The 21,448-nt window shown below is 36.6% G+C and overlaps 1 protein-coding gene across 4 annotated transcripts in view; it reads left to right on the top strand.

The window, feature by feature from the left end:
• RAB6A (RAB6A, member RAS oncogene family) overlaps positions 1 to 21,448 on the top strand; it is a 73,613-nt gene that overhangs the window by 33,676 nt on the left and 18,489 nt on the right. For 3 of the 4 annotated variants that reach the window (XM_022593776.3, XM_089915301.1, XM_089915302.1), the window contains exons 3-6: positions 8,683 to 8,736; positions 10,317 to 10,422; positions 12,221 to 12,332; positions 20,160 to 20,253. In XM_022593776.3, the coding sequence (XP_022449484.1) occupies positions 8,683 to 8,736; positions 10,317 to 10,422; positions 12,221 to 12,332; positions 20,160 to 20,253 (366 nt within the window). Of the gene's footprint in view, positions 1 to 8,682; positions 8,737 to 10,144; positions 10,251 to 10,316; positions 10,423 to 12,220; positions 12,333 to 20,159; positions 20,254 to 21,448 lie in introns of all 4 variants that reach the window. The other variant, XM_022593777.3, reaches the window with a different exon arrangement.

The following is a 21,448-nucleotide window of genomic DNA, read 5'->3' as shown; positions in this document are numbered from 1 at the left end:
CTAGGAATTGGCAAACCCTGGGATGGCCAGTCCCTCCAGTATAAGGAAGGCCCCAGGTGTCAGGACAACAAAAATACAGAAAATAAAGACGTGCTTAATTCAGAAGCTGATAAAGATTAGAGTAGAAATATATGGAAGAGAGAACAGAAAAACAAGAAATTCAGTGAAACCAAAAGTGGTTCTTAGAGAAGATCAGCAAAATTGACAAACCTAAAGGTAGACTAATCAAGAAAAAAGAAGGCTCAAACTATTAAAATCAGGAGTGAAGGAGAAGACCTTACAGAAATAAACAGGATTATAAGGGAATACTGTGAACAGTTATATGCCAACAAATTAGATAACCTAGATGAAATGGATAAATTCCAAGAAAGATACAAACTACCGAAACTAACTCAAGAAGAAATAGAAAATTTGAATATACCTATAACAAGTAGATAGAGTTATCAATCAAAAAACTTCTTACAAAGAAAATCGCAGGACTAGATGGCTTCACTGGTCAATTCTATGAAATATTTAAAGAACAACACTAATACTTCGTAAACTTCCAAAAACAGAAGAAGAAATACTTCCCAACTTATCCCATGAGGTCAGTATGACTCTCATACCCGAACCAGGCAAAGACATCAAAAATAAAACTACAGACTAATATCCTTTATGAATATAAACACAATAGTCCTCAGCAAAATACTACCGAACTGAATCTGGTAACTTGTAAAAAGGTTCTATACCATTTACCAAGTAGGATTGGTAGGTTAGTACCAAGATTGCAAGGTTGGTTTAACATACAGAAAGTGATGTAATACGCTATATGAATAGAATAAAGGACAAAATCAGGGGAATTCCCTGGCAGTCCAGTGGTTAGGGCTCCACACTCTCACTGCTGAGGGCCCGGGTTCAATCCCTGGTCGGGGAACTAATATCCTACAAGCCACGCAGTGCGGCCAAAAAGAAAAAAAAAGCCACGCAGTGTGGACAAAATCACACGATTATTTCAACAGACACAGAAAAAGCATTTGACAAAATCCAGTAGCCTTTCATGATAAAAACACTTGGCAAATTAGGAATACAAGGGAACTTTCTAAATGTGATAGATAAGGGGTATCTCTATGAAAGACCCACAGCTAACATCAGACGTAATGTTTAAAGGCTGAATGTGTTCTCTTTAAGATCAAGAACAAGACAAGGATGTCTGCTCTCAGTTGCATATGTATCTAAGTTATATGTGTGTATGTATCTTAGTTTAAAATGCTTAATTGTGAAACGAAAATCAAAGAAAAAGCTAAAACGAATAAATTAGTAATCTTCATACCAGGTACTTTCACTGAGGCCCTAAGCACATTATAAATCTTTTTCTGTATTAACTTTTTTGCTGCACAGCCTGTGGGATCTTAGTTCCCCAACCAGGGGTCAAACTCACGCCCCCTGCAGTGGAAGCGCAGAGTCCTAACCACTGGACCACCAGGAGAGTCCCTGTATCAACTTTTTGAAATATTCTTATTAAAATAAAGTTTTTAAAAATCCCTTTTAATTGAAGTATTTTACATCTGTATTACTGTGTAGTTAGTATAAAAACTTGATTTCAATTATTTGTCTTAGGAGTATATCAAATGTTGATCTGATTAAAGGAATGGTTAATTTCCATAGTAATTAACTGCCTCTGTCTCAATTATTAAACCATTTTTTATTTTTCAGAAAGCTTTTAGGGTAAATATAAAATCTGAATCCTGTCCCTTTTTTAGTATGTATTTTCCCATATTTGAAATATTTATTTTATTTCAGGGATATGCTTTCTGGTTTGAACACTAAGAAAACTGAAAAACTTGGGCATTTGTTTTCTAGGAAAAAGTTTGTCCAAATTTGTACAATTTGTCCAAAACCATCCAACTACTAAATGGTAGAACTAAGATGTAAACAAAAGTTTTTCTAATTGATCTTTGACAAAGGAGCAAAGGCAGTACAATGGAGCAAAGATACCCTCTTCAACAAATTGTGCTGGGACAGCTGGTCATCCGCATGCAAATGAATGTAGATACAGAGGCTATTCTCAGAATGGACCTAAACACAGACCTAAATGTAAAACTCTGTAATAAGCTACTGGAAGGTAACATTGGAGAGAACCTAGATGATCTTGCATATGGCAGTGACTTTTTAGATACAATACCAAAGGCATGATCCATAAAAGAAGCAGTTGATAAGCTGGACTTCATTAAAATTAGAAACTTCTGCTCTGCCAAAGACAGTGTTAAGAGAATGAGAAGACAAGCCATAGATTTGCAAAAGGCACACATGACAAAAGACTTATCCAAAATATTCAGTGGGATCTTATAATCGATAGTAGTAAAGAATTATTAATTCCTTACATTTTGATAAATTTTGACAGATATGTACACCTATGAAGCTACTACTACAATCAAGATTAAGAACCTTTCCATCTCACCCCCAAAGGAATTTGTTTCTAATTAAGCCTTTTATTAAAACCCATAACGATCATGAAACAGGAATGACTAAAACATAAACATGACATTTAAGGAAAGTCACTTCTTAAAAGCCAATGAATATGTATAGTATAAATTTTATTACATTCTTTTGAATATTTCAGAAATGGTTTAGTCACATCCTAAGACACTATAAAAAGAGCAAGTTTAGAAATGAAAAAATAGTACAGTTAGCAAGAGTACTTCGGGTTTTTTTGGACCCGTTTATATCGGATATCCTCAATTTTCTAGGTCCCTGCAACTCTACAGCTTATAGCTTCACCTAGATGACCTCTTGCATACCATATTTTGATTCTGAGCAATGCTTCTCTCTCTCTTCAGCAGAGAAACTATAAATACCAGTCTTAGGGACTGAAGAAAGTATTGATGTCATTGAGCCATATGTAGAAAGTTCCTGAGAGTGTTGAGCTCATATCTTTGGGAGTGGAACCAAATACCATACGCTAAAAATTTTGAACTAGAGTCAGAGTCTTAGGCTAAAGAATTATGAGCTAGAGCCTGTAGTTGGAGTTCTCTGAGTATTTCTGAAGTATTTCATTTTACCCAAGTTCTCTGTGAAATTAAGGAGATATTTCCGGCACACCTAAAGTGCTGTTGCTACTTATGCAGTAAGACTATTGCTGCTGTTCATTCAGACATTTATAAGGGCAGTGATGTTGATGGGGTGAGGTTACACAGAATTTGAGATAAGGAAAGATTTTGATTCTTTGTGAAGAAGTTGTTGCTAGTGAAGCCAAAATATCATTGTACTTTGGCATTAATAGGAGATACTGATTTACAATGTAAACTACAAGTTTTTGTAAGAATTAGGTACAGTCCGAGGTACTATCTTAGTTTAGCTCTAACAGGAAAATTTGGATAATGTAGCACCCCACATCCTTACCTAGGGAAATCAGCTTGACAGCATATCAAGTATTAACTTGATATATGAAGAATTGACCATATGTCGTTAGCTGCAAACTTAGTTATCAGGTGAAGAGTTGTTCAGTGGATTATTTGAAGATTCCCTACCTCTACCTCCACCATACACACAAGAGAAAGACTTCTGAAATGAATAATTGAAGAGCTAGTCTCATAGCTAGAAATGTATTATTGAGCCATATGTAATATATATCTGAAACTTAGTGAAGTTTTATTTCACAAAAATAAATTTTATGTAATTCATAATTCATGCCCTATTTATGATTCCTTTGCACTGAATTAATTTCATTTGAAAAAGACTAAACTGGTTGGCCAGAAGAGTCCTTAATTGACCATATTTTGGTCATTATTTCAAAGTAAAGCAAAAAATCTAAGTTATCTGGGAAACTTATTTCTAGTTAGAGAGTCTGGAAGCGTTTCTCTTAAGTTGCTCTAGCATTCACCACTTCTTTTTCTTTTACCAATTGTAAACCAACAGATTTTTCTGACAGTTTCAACTGTATCAGTTTGAACCATATTACATTGCTATTTTTATCATTCAAAAATGGTATAATATTGGCCATTTTATATAGTTCAGCTTAATGTAAATAAGCTCGAGAAAGATTCCCACAGTTGGAGTAGTTTAATTCTTTTATTTGAGGAAGATTATATTGCTCAGAGTAACCTTAGAGATTACTTTGAATTTAGAGAATTTCTTATTCCAAAGGCTGTTACAAATCAACAGTTAAGTTCAGGACAGCATAGATAAAACAGTGAGTTTTATTTATTTATTTTTAAAATTTTATTTACTTTTGGCTGCATTGGGTCTTCGTTGCTGCGTGCAAGCTTTCTCTAGTTGTGGCAAGCTGGGGCTATTCTTTATTGTGGTGTGCGGGCTTCTTATTGCTGTGGCTTCTGTTGTTGCGGAGCATGGGCTCTAGGCGTGCAGGCTTCAGTAGTTGTGGCACGTGGGCTTAGTAGTTGTGGCTCGCAGGTTCAGTAGTTGTGGTGCAACTAAGCTGTGGGCTTAGTTGCTCTGTGGCATGTGGGATCTTCCCGGACCAGGGATCCAACCTGTGTCCCCTGCATTGGCAGGCGGATTCTTAACCACTGCACCACCAGAGAAGTCCAAACAGTGGGTTTTAGACACTCTAATGAACTTGTCCAGAAAGATGGTGGTGGTGAATAAATATATCCTTAATCTCTTTAAGTTAAAGCTCTAGATTATTCTATACAGAATTCTAGCTTATCAGTAGAAACAAAATCCTTAACTAGATGGACTGTTTTGCTGATTCTGTGTTTGATTTGTCTTTTTATTTTTGTTTAATTTTTAATGACTTTTTTTTTTCTTTTCCAGAAGTATTGTCATTTTATTTGGGGTGGGGGTGAGGTTCTTTTTTTTCATTGTGGTAAGAACACTTACATGAGATTTTACCTTCTTATTAGATTTTTAAGTGTATACAATACAGTATTGTCATCTATATGCACAATGCTGTGCAGCAGATCTCTAGAACGTGTTCACCTTGCAGAACTAAAATTTTATGTCCATTTTAATGACTCATTTTTAAAATTCACAGACTCTACCTAGTTTCTGTCCTAATCGACAGAAATATAATATGACACAAAGGTATCTAGGGGAAAAATGTATATACATATATTTTTTCCCACATATGTACATATATGTAAACATTTTTAAATGGGATTCCCTTCTAAATTGGATTCTGTATCAGCATCTTCTTTCTGGGGTCGTTTTCCTTTCCTCATTCTTTTTATTTATCTCTGTTACTCAATTTTAAATTCTTTTAACTTCCCCACTCTTTTCTTCCTTTGGTCATTGCCTCTTTCAACTCATTATTTCTCTATTTTCTCTTGCTAGAGAAGGCAGCAACCAGGCAACAGAGCTTTATGTGTGTTTGGACCACAGAAGGAAACTGATTATCATTGCTTCATACAGAAGAAAACTTGTTTTCCTTACCTAGTTAGTTTTGTATTGGAAAAATCATGTCCCATATGGAAAATCATAATGTTTATGGGTCTCTGGCTTCTGTGGCATCAGGACAGGTGACAAACCACTATTTATGGAGTCAGACACAATAGTAGCTTACATCTGAATCTTTTATAAAATAGCTGTTGGGGTAAATAAGCACCATTCTAAGTGGAGAGCATCCAAATAAAATAGCTAAACAAGTAAAAGTTACTGTTATCTTGGCTCCAGTATATTTGGATAAACCATTATTCAATCTTGAATTGTGAGCTCCTTTTATAAGTACTCAGTTTAATTTGTTTTTTTTACAAAGCAGACCCCTGCCCCCTCAAAACCAATGAATTAGTTAACATTTAAGATAATATGAAGTTGTAAATTAAGATACATGGGAGAATTTTCTCTTTGGTTTCTTCTGCAGTTATTGCCTTTTGCACTTTTTTAAGGAGATGAGCAAGAAGCAGCACTAATGTCTCATCCATCTTTTATGAAAATTTGAATTAGTTCCTCATCAGTAGCATTCAAGATGCTGGAAAAGCTGATAACGATTAGTTTCCCAGCCATCTCCTTTCTTTTCTTCCTGCTGTTGGCTTAATTCTTACAGCTGATCGACTTCTATTTTGTAGTAGCTCAGCTTGGAATAAAATTAACTAAAAAGAAGAGTAACAACAGGATGTTTTTCAGGTTAATCTTGATCTTTATGAGTTCAGTGGTTTAACTGATGCCCCAAAACTAGGATAGTACAGTGCAAGGAGGGGACTGTTGTACATTTTATCATAAAGTTTGACTTAGTACTAATTGTAAAAACATTTGTCTTGACTGTGAGATCTGAAAATGCTTGTTTCTATTTATAGCCATTAAAAATTATTTTGAGCTGTTTATAACAAACACAAAATAACATTGATAAGTGACATGAGAATTTTTTTTCATGTAAAAGAAGTCTAAAGGTAGTGTGTTTCAGCACTTGTGTGGCAGCTCCATGGTCATCCAGGACCAAGACTCCTTCTAACTTTCTTTTTAACCTGATCTAATATATGACTTCCATATTGAAATTTGCCTCATGGTTACTGAATGGTTCCTGGAGTTCCAGCCTTGGTAGCCACAGTTCAGGAAGAAAGACGGAGGAAAGGGGGGAAGAAACAAGAACGTACCTCCGAACTGAGTTAACCCCATTTATTTAAAGTTCAAAGAAGCCTGAAAAATGTAATTTTTTTCATGGGAAAAGTATGGTTTTAAGTAAATGTTTGATTGTGTTAGTAAGGAGGAAGGGGTAGATGGATGGTAGTTAACTACCTCTGCCACACTGTCTGAGCAAATGAGGTTCTACTGGTGAGATTTCTTAAATGCAGCTGTGCCACTCCTGTACACTCCTGAGGTTTGTCAATTAGATGCTCTTGCATAGTAATTCAAGTTTATAAGCCCATTGTCCCACCCTATGGCAGATATAATTTTCAGATTGAATGTCATAAGGTGGAATTAGTACTTAGGTTGTGTATTAGTCACATAGTTTGGGATAAAGGAGGAAGCATCTTCTTCTGTTGTTGTTGTTGTTTGTTTTAAAATACAAGTCCGTGTGAAATGGAAATCAACAAAACTACTCAAAAAAAATAAAGGAGACCTAATTAAATGGAGAGACATCCCAGGTAAATAAATCAGAAAACTTAACATTGTTAAGATGTCAGTACCAACCACCCAAAGCAACCTACAAATTCAGTGCAATCCCTATCAAAATTCCTACTGCCATTTTTGTAGAAATGAAAGACCTGATCCTAATTCACCAAGATATTAATAGCTAAGGTATTATTGAAAAAGAAAAATAAAGTTGGAGGACTCACACTTCCCAATTTCAAAATTTCCTACAAAGCTACAGTAATTAAAACAGTGTGGTAATGGCATAAGGGTAGACATACAGACCAATGTAATAGGATTGAGAACCTATAAATAAATATATATATCTCTTGACAATTGATTTTCAGTAGAGGCACCAGGCCCAACCTACAGAATAGGGGGAAATATTTGAAAGTTACATATCTGATAAAGATTTAATATCCAGAATATATAAAGAACTCCTACAAATAACAAAATGACAAACTCAATTTAAAGATAGGCAAAGGACTGAATAGACATTTCTCCAGAGAGGATATACAAATGACCAATAAGCACCTGAAAGCATGAAAAGATGTTTAGCATCGTTAGTCATTAGAAAAATGCAAATCAAAACGACAGTAACATTTCACTTCACACCCACTAGGATGGCTATTTATATAGAAAAGGGAAAAATAGGAATATATCACTAGTTGGACTTTAAAATAGCACAGCTGCTGCAGAAACTTTCCTCACAAAGTTAAGTAGAATTACCATATGGCCCAGCAATTTTACTCCTAGGTATATACCAAAAAGAATTGAAAACAGGAACTCATAGTAGCCAAAAGTGTCCATCAATAGATGAATGGATAAACAAATTGTCATATATCCATACATTGTAATTTGGTATTGCTTAATGGGTACAAAGTTTCTGTTTGGGGTGGTGAAAAAGTTTTGTAAATAGTGTTGACAGTTGTACAGTTGTGAATGTAATTAATGCCATTAAATTATACACCTTAAATAGTTAAAATGTCAAATTTTATGACAATTTAAAAATAAAACCTATCTTTATTTTTTTTTTTTAGAAAGTTTTTTTTTTTTAATATTTATTTATTTGGCTGTGCCAGGTCTTTTTTTTTTTTTTTTTTGCGGTACGCAGGCCTCTCACTGTTGTGGCCTCTCCCGTTGCGGAGCACAGGCTCTGGATGCGCAGGCTCAGTGGCCATGGCTCGTGGGCACAGCCGCTCCGCGGCACGTGGGATCTTCCCGGACCGGGGCACGAACCCGTATCCCCTGCATCGGCAGGCAGACTCTCAACCACTGCGCCACCAGGGAAGCCCAGAGTTGGACTTTTATTCCCAACTCCACAGCAGAAGCTTTATGTCTTTAGACAAGTTATTTAACTTCTCCAAACCCCAATATTGTTATGTATAAAATGAGAAAAATAATGATGCTACTAGCTACTTGTAGAGACGTATTAGCCTTAGAGATGATCATGCAAAGGGCTTAAAAGAATCTCTAATACACAGCAAGTGCTCAGTAGGTAGAAGCCATTATCACTGAAAATTTTGTTCATTTTTATTTGACTATGATATGTTTATATGTTTATTCATTATTTCTTCCACAATCATAATTCCCACTTGAACCCTAAACTGCTGACTGCCATTAAACTATTACTATTTTTAACTTCTTTGTTTTGTTTTGTTTTGTTTTGTTTTACAGGCAACAATTGGTATTGACTTTTTATCAAAAACAATGTACTTAGAGGATCGAACAGTGAGTAATGTTTTCAGTGTGCGATTTTCTGCAACACTCCAGGATAGAAAATTATGATCAAAACTATAATCGATGTTTGTCACCATAAGAAGTACTTAGCAAAGTTGCCAAAGTTAGTTTACAGGCCTTGAGAAAAACTGTTATTATAGAGTGAGTAGTACTTAGCACTTTGAGTTTTTTATCCCCAAGTAGAATCCAAAGGGGAGAGAAAGCTGTTATTTGTAAAACTCTGATGGCCCTAGACTTGTTAAACAAAATTTTGTCTTGATTTGGAAAATTATAACAAATAGCATTGAGATAAGAATATTTTCAAGAAGGAATTAGAGCTGCTAAAGACCTTTTGAATACCACTCTTGAGGCATTCAAAAAGATTTCATTTGAATATCACACAGTTTGTGAACCTCAAGGTTTTATTTGTCAGAATATGACATGTACCAAAGTGACTCTGAATAGAAAAAAGTAATGTGCATTTACTTGTTAGATTTTTGTCTTCCATCTTTTGGAATACTCCTTTTAAGTGCAATATAAATCCTGTATTCTAGCCTGCTACCCCTTGAAGAGATTTCTGTCACCTAAACAGTGACTCTCTTAAATGCATTATTTTGGGATCTATACCCAAAAAAGTTATCTCTAATGCTATTTCTTATAAGTTTGTGAGTTTTTTTCTTTTGTATGTTCTCTTTTATGTTTTAACATATAGCATTCTATTTCTTAAAATTTGAAAACAGAAACTGCTTTATGATGGTAAGAGAACTTAATGCTTGTTTTCAGACTTTTCTTCCTGGAATGTAGATGTGAAAAAGTAAAGATATTTTTACAAAATATCTTTTGCAAAAAGATATTTGTCCTTTTTGCTAGATTATATACAGTGTTCTAGGAAGAAATGTGTGGGAGAAGCATAAGCACAGTAATCAGAGATCCAATTTCAAAGTGTTCTGAATCCAATAGAGAAAAGAGACATTTTATTTTAGTTTCAGAGAGGCTTGCAGAAAAGGGGATGTTGACAATGATCACTGACATTTACCTTTGTTTTTCCCTTTTATGTTCACTATTTGAACATCAGCAGTCTACTTTTGCTCTCCGGAACGCATAGGATTCAAAGAGAGGTTACAGGGAGGGGAAAAAAAAGGAAGCTGTACTTCTGATTCTGTGAAATCTTTCATATTGCCATTTTTTTTGAGTTATATACCTTCAGAGCAAGCCAAATTTAAATATTATTCCCTTTTGAAAAAGGAAAGGAGTTTTGTGTTGTTTTCATTCCTCACATCCCTGTAACCTTTTGCATGAGTTTCCTTTTTACCTCCTTGCCACCCTCCTCCCTTTAAAAACATTATTTCTTTTTAGTATGAATTTGGTTTTTTTTTTTGTTTTTTTTTTTGTTTTTTTTTTTTTTTTCCCCATCCCACAGATCAGGCTGCAGCTATGGGATACTGCGGGTCAGGAACGTTTCCGTAGCCTCATTCCCAGTTACATCCGTGATTCTGCTGCAGCCGTAGTAGTTTACGATATCACAAGTAGGTATTTTACAACGGGTTGACCTTTCTTATTTTTCTTGCTTGTTTGACTGATTTTATTGTTAGGTACGATTGCAATTATGGGACACAGCAGGTCAAGAGCGGTTCAGGAGCTTGATTCCTAGCTACATTCGTGACTCCACTGTGGCAGTTGTTGTTTATGATATCACAAGTGAGTGGGGGGGGATTATGCATTTCTAATCTTTCAACCTTTAGCTTAGTTGCATGCATGTTCTTGTCTTGTGCTTGTTTTCTATACTGGCATGTAAAAATGAGTTTTATCATAGCAAACCTTATCACAGGCCAGCTAGGTCAGAGTATTTGCTTTGGTGTTTGTACCAATATGCCTTATTTCTACTGTGCCAGGTTTTTTTGCCCTGTAATTTTTCCTTTAGATCTAATTATGAATCCTCTCCAAGGCTTTCTTAGTATCCTATTATCCCTACACCATAATTATGGTTGGAAGAATGTCTTCTTTTTTATTTAACTTGATCTCAGATTTCTCTAAAATAAAATAATCTGCATTTAAGCCTCTTGCCAAGTTCTCCAGATCCTTCAAGGCTTCTGTTGAGACTGTTAAAAGCTTCCGCTAGCCAACTTTTCTCTGCTTTCCCCTTCCAGCCATCCTCTCTCTATAGAGGAAGGCAGAGAAAACATAATATGCAGTTTTCTATTAATCATTTTCATTTGAATGAAATCTGGATTCTCTGACTTATTTACTTGGTTGCTAACGAATTATACTTTCATTTCTCTCCAAGAAAAAAATTTAAATGGGAGACTAAAAAAAGTAATGGTCTTCCTTTTTCTTTTCCTTCAAGACTGACTAATAGTGCCTTTGGCTTTTTAAGTGACTGTAAATTTTGAATGGAGCATTGGTGACTGACAGGGAAATGCTGTCTGATTAAAATTGTCTTTGTGAATCAGTTTATGATATATTAGGCAATATTAAGCATCATTCCATATAGTGCTCCATAATTTATAGGAAGACCAGGATAGCACCACATCTTGGACTTATATAAACAATCTACCGATTTGAGCTAGTAATATTATTAGTATACATTTTTGCATATTTGCTCAACCAGAAATCATATCTACTTAACGATAATTGCAATGGCAGAATTATAAGAGGTTTGCATTCAGAGACTTTTTTTTGGTTAGGTGCCAAATGCAGTCTTTCTTTTCTTGAAGCTTTTCTTTGGGTTGCTACTTGTTTTAAAAATGTATGTTCATTATTGTGCATTCACAAGTTTTGCAGCTTTAAAATGTTTGTGCTTACTTTAACCAAATCAAGTAAAACCTGGTGTATTTTTCTTTGAAATTTGTGCACATGCCATTAAAATATTAGCAAGTTGTTTTCTTTAGCTGCTGTAAGATGTATTGAAGTACTCTACTTAGAATCCAGGGCTAGAAAAGATGGATTTTGTTATAAATGATTCTGGTACATTAAACTAATAAGCTTCAAGTTAAAGTGATCACAAACTGAATAAGCAATGCAAACAGAGTGGTGTTGAAAGCTATTTAAAGGCTTTACAAATTTTGTGGATGTGTTGGGACTTACTGGCTGACATACTTTTGGAGATGCTTTCTTTGTCATGTTTGGTATGTTTAAGTAATCAAAAAAGCATTGTGGCAACATGACACCATATTATCTGCCATAGCTGTCCATACATTAAAAAAATTTTTTTTTCAATTACATATAGTACATTATACTCACTTGGTCATGTCCAAAAATTTTAAACTATTATAAAAGGTACCTTAAGGACTTTACTGTTGTGATTTGTTTAGATCATTGATATTTATACTCAGATAAAATGGAGTTATGTTGCAGGCACATTAAAAGTGGGTCCTAATGTGCCAACCCCCTTCCAACTTCCAGTACTTTTTTTTTTTCCTCTTTTTTCTTTGTTTGGTCCTTCACTTGGAGCACTTGGAATAACACTAATTTCTCTATCCACCCTCCTATATACCAGATGTTAACTCATTCCAGCAAACTACAAAGTGGATTGATGATGTCAGAACAGAAAGAGGGAGTGATGTTATCATCATGCTAGTAGGAAATAAAACAGATCTTGCTGACAAGAGGTATGGAATGATTTCATATTTGTATGGAATGTTTGATTTCTTTGTTAAGCAGCCTGTTATTTTTGTTAGTGAAAAATTGCTTTAAAAGGAGACATGTTTAATCCTTAATTTTATACCCCTGCCCCTTTTCTTTAGTGTGGGGCCCTGAAATAGAAAGGTAAACATTAAATTAAACTCAGTCCCGGGAACTCCCTGGCGGTCCAGTGGTTAGGACTCTGTGCTTTCACTGCCGAGGACCCAGGTTCAATCCCTGGTTGGGGAACTAAGATCCTGCAAGCTGAGCAGCACGGCCCACCCGCCCTCCCCCCACCACACACACACAATAAAACACACATTAGGGCTTCCCTGGTGGCTCAGTGGTTAAGAATCTGCCTGCCAATGCAGGGGACACAGGTTCGAGCCCTGGTCTGGGGAGATCCCACATGCCACGGAGCAACTAAGCTCATGTGCCACAACTACTGAGCCTGTACTCTAGAGCCCCGCGTGCCACAACTGCTAAAGCCCGCATGCCTAGAGCCCGTGCTCTGCAACAAGAGAGGCCACCGTAGTGAGAAGCCTGCACACCACAACCAAGAGTAAACCCTCGCTCACTGCAACTAGAGAAAGCCTGCGTGCAGCAAGACCCAACGCAGCCAAAAATAAATAGATAAAATAAGTAAATTTATTTTAAAAAAAAAAACACACATTAAACTCAGTCCTTAAAGGAAACTAAATTTTTTGGGTTTGTGTAAGCTCCTATGTAAATAACTCTTGTGTAAGATTGTTTACACGTGAAGCTGATAGCTATTTTGCATTTTTTAGGGCTCATAAATATGAGCAGTGTTCTGTTAAAGAACAAAATGTTTTACAAATCCTATCTTTAAAAAAGTATTCGTAATGATTAAATGCACACTCTTTTGGTAGTCTTCTTATAAATATTCATTATAATTCAGTGGTGTAGTTTTTTCTTTTCTTTTCTTTTTTTAATTGTATGGTTGAGCCAGACTGTGAGGTTGAACTGAATAGCTTGATTGTGATACCTTAGTCAAATGAGCAAAGACATATTCAAGTCACAGGATGCAAAATGTATTAACATTCACTGTAGAATCTGTGGCTTGAATATCTGCCTTTAGCATTCCTAAGTGATCTACTGGATATTCTTTCTGCTTTAAATAGTCTTGACCATTTATTTAATATTCGAAGCTTTTACTATTTATTATTTGTTTATTCATTAGTTGGATACTGAAATTCCAGTAATGAACTTTTGCTATTAATTAAAATGTTACAAAGAAACCCAATATGTTCAAAGACTTATGAAATATTAAGCCCATTTCTGCCATGGTACCTCATTTGGAATTGGCAAGAAAGTCTTTCCTAATTTAAAAGTAAATTCAGCATATGATTTCAACTTTTCTTTCTGAAAATCATTTTTTGGACATGAGTTGCTATCATAAATTTTGACTTTTATTTATCTTCAATATGAGAATTTGAAGATCATATAGGTATATATTCTTCTAGTGGAGAGTCGCTAGATATCTTCACTGTTAAATAGAAAAATTGTATATCTGAATTGTTTCCCTTTATAGCCAGAGTTATCTAAAAGGAGGCTTACAAGCATCTGTTCTTTTATTGCATAATATTTGAGTATACAAATGCTAGAAACATCTAAATTATGTTTACAATAATTTTTCTTTAAGGTAATATTTGTCCATTGCTTTAGAATTACCATATTTCTCAGTAATTTTTGCCAGACTATCACCCTTCAGTTATTCACATTTAAAAGAATTAAGAGTCTTTAAAAGAAAGGTTTTTTTTAATTTAAAAAAATAAAAATTAGAGTTTTGTTCGTTCCACTAAAATAATTGGGGGGGCTCATCTATTTTTATTATTTAAATTTTAATGTAATAGTTGCAGGATTTTTTTTTTAAATTGAAGTGTAGTTGATTTGCAGTGTTTCAGGTGTATAGCAAAGTGATTCAGTTATACATATATATATGTATTTATCCTTTTTCAGATTCTTTTCCATTATAGGCTATCACAAGACATTGAATATAGTTCCCTGTGCTACACAGTAGGTCCTTGGTGTTTTTCTATTTTACACACAGCAGTGTGCATCTATTAATCCCGAATTCCCAATAAAATAATTTTTAAATGAGTAAAAGTTTTACATTTTTTTAAAAAGCATTAAAAGAAAATCTTTCGGGGGCTTCCCTGGTGGCGCAGTGGTTGAGAGTCCGCCTGCCGATGCAGGGGACATGGGTTTGTGCCCTGGTCTGGGAAAATCCCACATGCCGTGGAGCGGCTGGGCCCGTGAGCCATGGCCGCTGAGCCTGCGCATCCGGAGCCTGTGCTCCGCAATGGGAGAGGCCACAACAGTGAGAGGCCCGTGTACCGCAAAAAAAAAAGAAAAGAAAATCTTTCGGGAGTGGGTGGCCTTTTATAAACATGGCGTGGAATCCTGAAGCCATAAAGGGAAAGATTGATAAGTTTGAATACATAAATATAAAGATCATATTCACCTATTAGGTTAGCCATTATTAGGGAGATAATAATGCACAGTATCGTCAAGAGTCTGAATAAACAAACACTGAAAATGTAACTAATATAATCTTTAGAGGAAACAGTTTAACATATCAGTATTTAAAATACTCATTGACTCAAATCCACCTCCAGTAACTTATTCCACAGATATACCACAGAAATGTGAAAAGATGAACATACAAGAATTATTATTACATTATTTATAATATTAAATAATTAAAATCAGTCTAAATGACTGCTAGTTGTAGTAGCATTTTATAAATGAAATTCTTCTAGCCACTAAAAAAATGAGAAGAATTTATTGCTGTCTAATACGTGAAGCTTAAAAAAAAAAAAACTTGATCAGTGTGTATACATGAATCCTTTTTGTTTTAAAAGAAAATATATATATATACACACACCATCCTATATATATATATAGAGAGAGAGAGAGAGAGAGAGACATCTTTCCTTTGGCCTAGAACAAATCTGCATAAGCATACATGAACTTAACTGTAGTTATCTTTGGGAAGAAAGTGGGATTATAGAGGAGTTTATTGTAATGATTGGTCTTTTAAAAATTACTTTTGTAATCAGAAAAAAAAAGTTTTAATAAAAGCAGTTCAAAGTTAAATGACTTTACCACTTTCTCTGACAATTAAATATTTTTTGGGGGACTTCCCTGGTGGCGCAGTGGTTAAGAATCTGCCTGCCAGTGCAGGAGACACGGGTTCAATCCCTGGTCCAGGAAGATCCCACATGCCGCAGAGCAACTAAGCCCGTGTGCCACAACTACTAAGCCTGCGCTCTAGACCCTGTGAGCCACAACTACTGATTCCGCGTGCCACAACTACTGAAGCCCGTGCTCCTACAGCCTGTGCTCTGCAACAAGAGAAGCCACTGCAATGAGAAGCCCGCACACCGTGACAAGGAGTAGCCCCTGCACACCACAACGAAGAGTAGCCCCTGCTTGCTGCAACTAGAGAAAGCCCACGTGCAGCAACGAAGACCCAATGCAACCAAAAATAAATAAATAAATAAAATTGATTCTTTAAATAAATAAATAGTTTTTTCATGAAAACTTGGAGGAAAGACCAGAATATATGTTTCTGTGTCTCAGCACCTAGATTCTCAGTATTCTTTATGTCTCCTGTGGCCCAGTGAGTCCCAGATGTTTCAAACCTGAGAATCACTTGGTAAACATGGCTTATTAGATCTCTTTTAAGATTCTGGCTATAAAGGATCATGGTCAACCTTAAAATTTTTAATGTTTTTGATCCTCCTTCCAGATTCAGTTATCTTAACTAACCTTTCTAGGTGCTTCTTGACAAACTCAAACCACAGTTGTGAACATTGCTATAGCTAACTTTCAACCATTTTATGGGGGTGACTTATAGTCTAAAACTAGTTAGGATTTATGCCTGGAATTCTTCACATGTAGGATTTACAGACTAATATTCATTCAGGAGGTATTTGTTGAGTACCACTTATGTTTCAGAGAATGCCACTCTAGGATAGAGTAGTGAACAAAAAAGACAGGTCTTCAAGGAGCTTTTATTCCAAGAATAAACCAGTCAATAAATAAGTCAAAAAATACATAGTATTGGGGCTTCCCTGGTGGCGCAGTGGTTAAGAATCTGCCTGCCAATGCAGGGGACACAGGTTCAAGCCCTGGTCTGGGAAGATCCCACATGCTGTGGAGCAACTAAGCCCCTGTGCCACAACTACTGAGCCTGTGCTCTAGAGCCCACAAGCCACAACTACTGAGCCCACGTGCTACAACTACCGAAGCCCATACGCCTAGAGCCCATGCTCTGCAACAAGGGAAGCCACCGCAATGAGAAACCCATGCGCCACAACAAAGAGTAGCCCCCACTCGCTGCAACTAGAGAAAGCCCGCACAAAGCGAAGACCCACTGCAGCAATAAATAAATAAATAAACAACAACCAAAAAAAACGTAGTATGTTTCGTAATACATGCTAAGCGTGAAAATAAGCAGGGAAAAGGAATATGAAATGTTAAGGGCAAGTTTGTCATGTTAGATGGAATAGCAGTAGAAGACCTCCCTGAGAAGATGACTGGTGACTTTGAGTAAAGACACTAAGGAAGTAAGGGAGTTAACTGTGCAGAGATCTTGATGAGATAAAGGCCCTAGGCAGATGGCTCAGAAAATACAAAATCACTGAGTTGGGAATACACTTAGCTTTTTTGAGAGACAGCAAGGAGGCCTACATAGCTGGTAAAGAGAATGATGGAAAGAGTAGTAGGCAGTGAGGTTAAATTAAAACAAGAGGGCTTCCCTGGTGGCGCAGTGGTTGAGAGTCTGCCTGCCGATGCAGGGGACGTGGGTTCGTGCCCCGGTCCAGGAAGACCCCATGTGCCGCGGAGCGGCTGGGCCCGTGGGCCGTGGCCGCTGAGCCTGCGTGTCCGGAGCCTGTGCTCCACAACGGGAGAGGCCACAACAGTGAGAGGCCCATGTACCGCAAAAAAAAAAAAACAAGATAATGAAGGCCAGGTCATGTAGGGCAAAGTAAAGACTTTCCAAATGAGATTGGAGGGTTTGAGCAGAGAAGTAGCTTTTCATAAGTCACTGTTTGCTCTGTTGAAAATACATAAGGGTAGCAGAGAGGAGGCTAATCTAGACTTTATTCCAAGCAAGAAATGATGATGACTTGAACCAACATAGTGGTAGCTTTTGCGGTGACCAGTAGTCAAATTCAGATATTATTTTGAAGATAGAACTGTCAGGATATACTGATGCAATTGATGGCATGCATACAGATGGATGGAATATGGGATGTGGGGGAAGGAGGAGTCAAGGATGACACCTAGATTTTTGGCCTGAGTAACTGTCATTAACTGAGATAGGAGAGACTGCAGAAAGAGACAGTTTGGGAGGGAATATCATGACTTGAGCTTTTGGTGATTTTAAGTATAGGATGGCTATTAGATATCCTAATAATTAGATGTCAGGTAGGCAGTTGGATATATGAGTCTGGAGTTCAGAGCAGCAGTCCAGGCTAGATATATAAGTTTCAGAGGCATCAGCATATAGGTGGTATTTAAAACCATGAGACTGCATGGGATTGCCAAGAGAGTAATTGTAGATAGAGAAGAGGTCCAAGGAGTAAGTTTTAGGGCATCTGAAATAATTGTTTTTAGGAAATTCACACTCTGAAGTGTTTGTGTTTGGGCCTAAAGGTCTGCTGCTGATTGTCAACTTACTGTCAAATTAAGAAAAAAATGTGTTTTTAAAAAAATTTATATACACATAAATACATAGAGAATGAGTGGCTAAAACAAACAGATGTAGTAAAGCATTAATAGTTGCATTGTTATATATAAGAATAATTTGGGGGCTTTCCTGGTGGCGCAGTGGTTAAGAATCTGCCTGCCAATGCAAGGGACACGGGTTTCAGCCCTGGCCCGGGAAGATCCCACGTGCCGTGGAGCAACTAAGCCTGTGCGCCACAACTACTGAGCCTGAGCTCTAGAGCCCGCAAGCCACGACTACTGAGCCCACGTGCCACAACTACTGAAACCTGCACACCTAGAGCCCATGCTCCGCAACAAGAGAAGCCACGACGATTAGAAACCCGCACACCGCAACAAATAGTAGCCCCTGCTCACCGCAACTAGAGGAAGCCTGTGCACAGCAACGAAGACCCAACACAGCCAAAAATTAATTAATTACTTTTTTAGAAAAGAATAATTTTGTTTTTAGAGAGTGGAGAAATTCAAGAATAACATCTTGTAAACAAGAAGACAGTGGAATCTAGTACATAGGTGTAAGTTTGGGGAATAAGGACAGTTCCTCCATAGTACTAGAATTAGACATAGAATATAAAAGGCACACACATAGGTAGATTGGAGGATAGATATGGTGGGAGCTTGTAGAAATTCTCTTTCATTGCTTTGGTGTTCTGTGTTGTAGGAAGCAGGATTTATCAGCTGATGGTTTAGATCCATTTAATTAGAATAGTTGCATATTTATTAAACACCTATGTGATTGCTAGGCACTAGGAACACCAAGATAAATGGGATAGTCCTGCACCTGAAGAGCTCACAGCTTGAGAGACACTGCTAATTATGATGTACTACAAAATTCCCTGTAAAAGAAGTACTAATTTGACTCACTTGTTCCACTTGTAGAAATCCACAAAATCCAACCTAAAGAAATGATCCAAAGTCACAAAGCACAAAGATGTTCGTAGCAACATTTTTCACAGTGGTGTATTGGGTTGGCCAAAAAGTTCATTTGGGTTTTTCCATAACATCTTATGGAAAACCCAAATGAACTTTTTGGCCAACCCAATAAAATTTGAAAACAACATACATTTCTAACAGTTTGAGACTGGTTATATAAATTATGGTAGTAAATTGACAAATTGTCTAGCCATAAAATTATTTTACATAAAAGTTTTTAATCACAAAGCTTAAAGCTAAGAGAAAATAGCATGCTATTAAGATTTTTAAAGTTAAAAAAAATACAAGATGAGCTCAGCAGGTAAAAGTAAATCATTAAAAAATGCCTTTATAAAAACATTTGGTTAGATATACACACAGAAGTGCACAGTTTTTTTTTTTCGAAGTATAGTTGATTTACAATGTGTTAATTTCTGCTGTACAGCAAAGTGATTCAGTTATATATATACTCTTATATATTCTTTTCCATTATGGTCTATCACAGAATATTAAATATAGTTCCCGGGCTTCCCTGGTGGCGCAGTGGTTGAGAGTCCGCCTGCCGATGCAGGGGACACGGGTTCGTGCCCCGGTCCGGGAAGATCCCACATGCCGCGGAGCGGCTGGGCCCGTGAGCCATGGCCGCTGAGCCTGCGCATCCGGAGCCTGTGCTCTGCAACGGGAGAGGCCACAACAGTGAGAGGCCTGCGTACCGCAAAAAAAAAAAAAAAAAAAAATATATATATATATATATATAGTTCCCTATGCCATACAGTAGGACCTTGTTGTTTAATCCATTCTCTATATACTAGTTTGCATCTGCTAACAAACTCCCACTTCATCCCTCCCTCCCCCAGCAACCACAGGTTTGTTCTCTATGTCTGTGAGTCTGTTTCTGTTTCATAAAAGTTCATTTGTGTCATATTTTAATTCCACATTTAAGTGATGTTGTATGGTGTTTGTCTTTCTCTTTCTGACCTAAGTGCACGAATTTCAAGTGTATTGCAGCTTGATAAATTTTCAAACTAGTCTTGCCTGTATAACCAGCACCATAGCAAGAAAAGTTTTTTTCAGAACCTTGTTTATAATCTTTATATCATTATCTTTCAAAAAGATGAGTTTATCTTTTTTATTTTCTACAGGCAAGTGTCAATTGAGGAAGGAGAGAGGAAAGCCAAAGAGCTGAATGTTATGTTTATTGAAACTAGTGCAAAAGCAGGATATAATGTAAAGCAGGTAAGTGTCTTTTCAGTATATGTGAGTTGAGGTTATCAAATTGAAAAAACATATTATAAAATAATTGTGTGTGTTTTCTGTTCTCTAGTGTAAGATTTCCTTCCACTGGGCAATAGCAGGCCTTATGAATTAGCGACATATCACAATGAACAGTGAAAAATCTAAATGTGGCATAGTTTGGGAAAAAGAGAAAAGACTTGCCAAACTTTTCAGATTGTTCATAGGACATGTATTTCATTTTGATTATAAGATTATGATTATAAGATGATTGCTAGGTTGTAAACTCACCATACACTCACTACATCCCAACTGCATTGTTTCAAGGTAAATTTTCCTTATTTTAGTGTTTGATAGTAAGATTATGATAAAGCAGGTATTTGCTTTCAGGCATGGTATTTTGCTTGTTGTTGTAAAAATAACATTCTTGTTACTTTGTCCTTAATAAACTGCTGGTGTTTTAACAGAGTTTATAACAGGAGTGTTTTGGGGATAGGAAAATATGGGGAGATCTCACATTGTCAAACTGTTTTCTAAAAGATGGGGTAGGGCTTCCCTGGTGGCGCAGTGGTTGAGAGTCTGCCTGCCGATGCAGGGGACATGGGTTCGTGCCCCGGTCCGGGAAGATCCCGCATGCCGCGGAGCGGCTGGGCCCATGAGCCATGGCCGCTGGCCCTGCGCGTCTGGAGCCTGTTGCTCCGCAATGAGAGAGGCCACAACACTGAGAGGCCCGCGTACCGCAAAAAAATAAAAGATGGGGTAACCAAAAATTTGCCTGCTTAATTCTTCAGGGCTACGTGTCATATAGAGTAGTGGTCCCAGATTTATAGGATTTACCTCCCAATAAATTATTTTTTTAATTCTACATTACCAGTAGAGGGGTAAAGTAAAATCCTTGAAACTGAATAAGTAGAGCTTTATGAAAAATTCTCTATATTTTTTTCATTTTTGGTCGTCCCATCTCTCTTTGCCTTGAAACATATGTAAGTAATACTGAATTGTCACTAATTCCCTCCTCCTAGTATACTGTTTATTGTTACGGCTTCTAATTTAATTCTGTTGTGATCAGAGAATATACTCTGTAACATTTCAGTCATTTGTAATTTATTGAGACTTGTTTTATGGCCTAACATGTGGCCTGTCTTGGTGAATGTTCCATGTGCACTGGAAAAGAATGTCTTTCTGCAGTCGTCAGATA

This window comes from Delphinapterus leucas, chromosome 7 (genome assembly GCF_059928025.1).
Source record: "Delphinapterus leucas isolate spDelLeu-1000000601 "Yukka" chromosome 7, BTC_Dleu_Yukka2, whole genome shotgun sequence".
NCBI lineage: Eukaryota > Metazoa > Chordata > Mammalia > Artiodactyla > Monodontidae > Delphinapterus > Delphinapterus leucas.
Note: the sequence above shows the minus strand (reverse complement) of the source record. Positions and strands in the feature narration are given on the sequence as shown.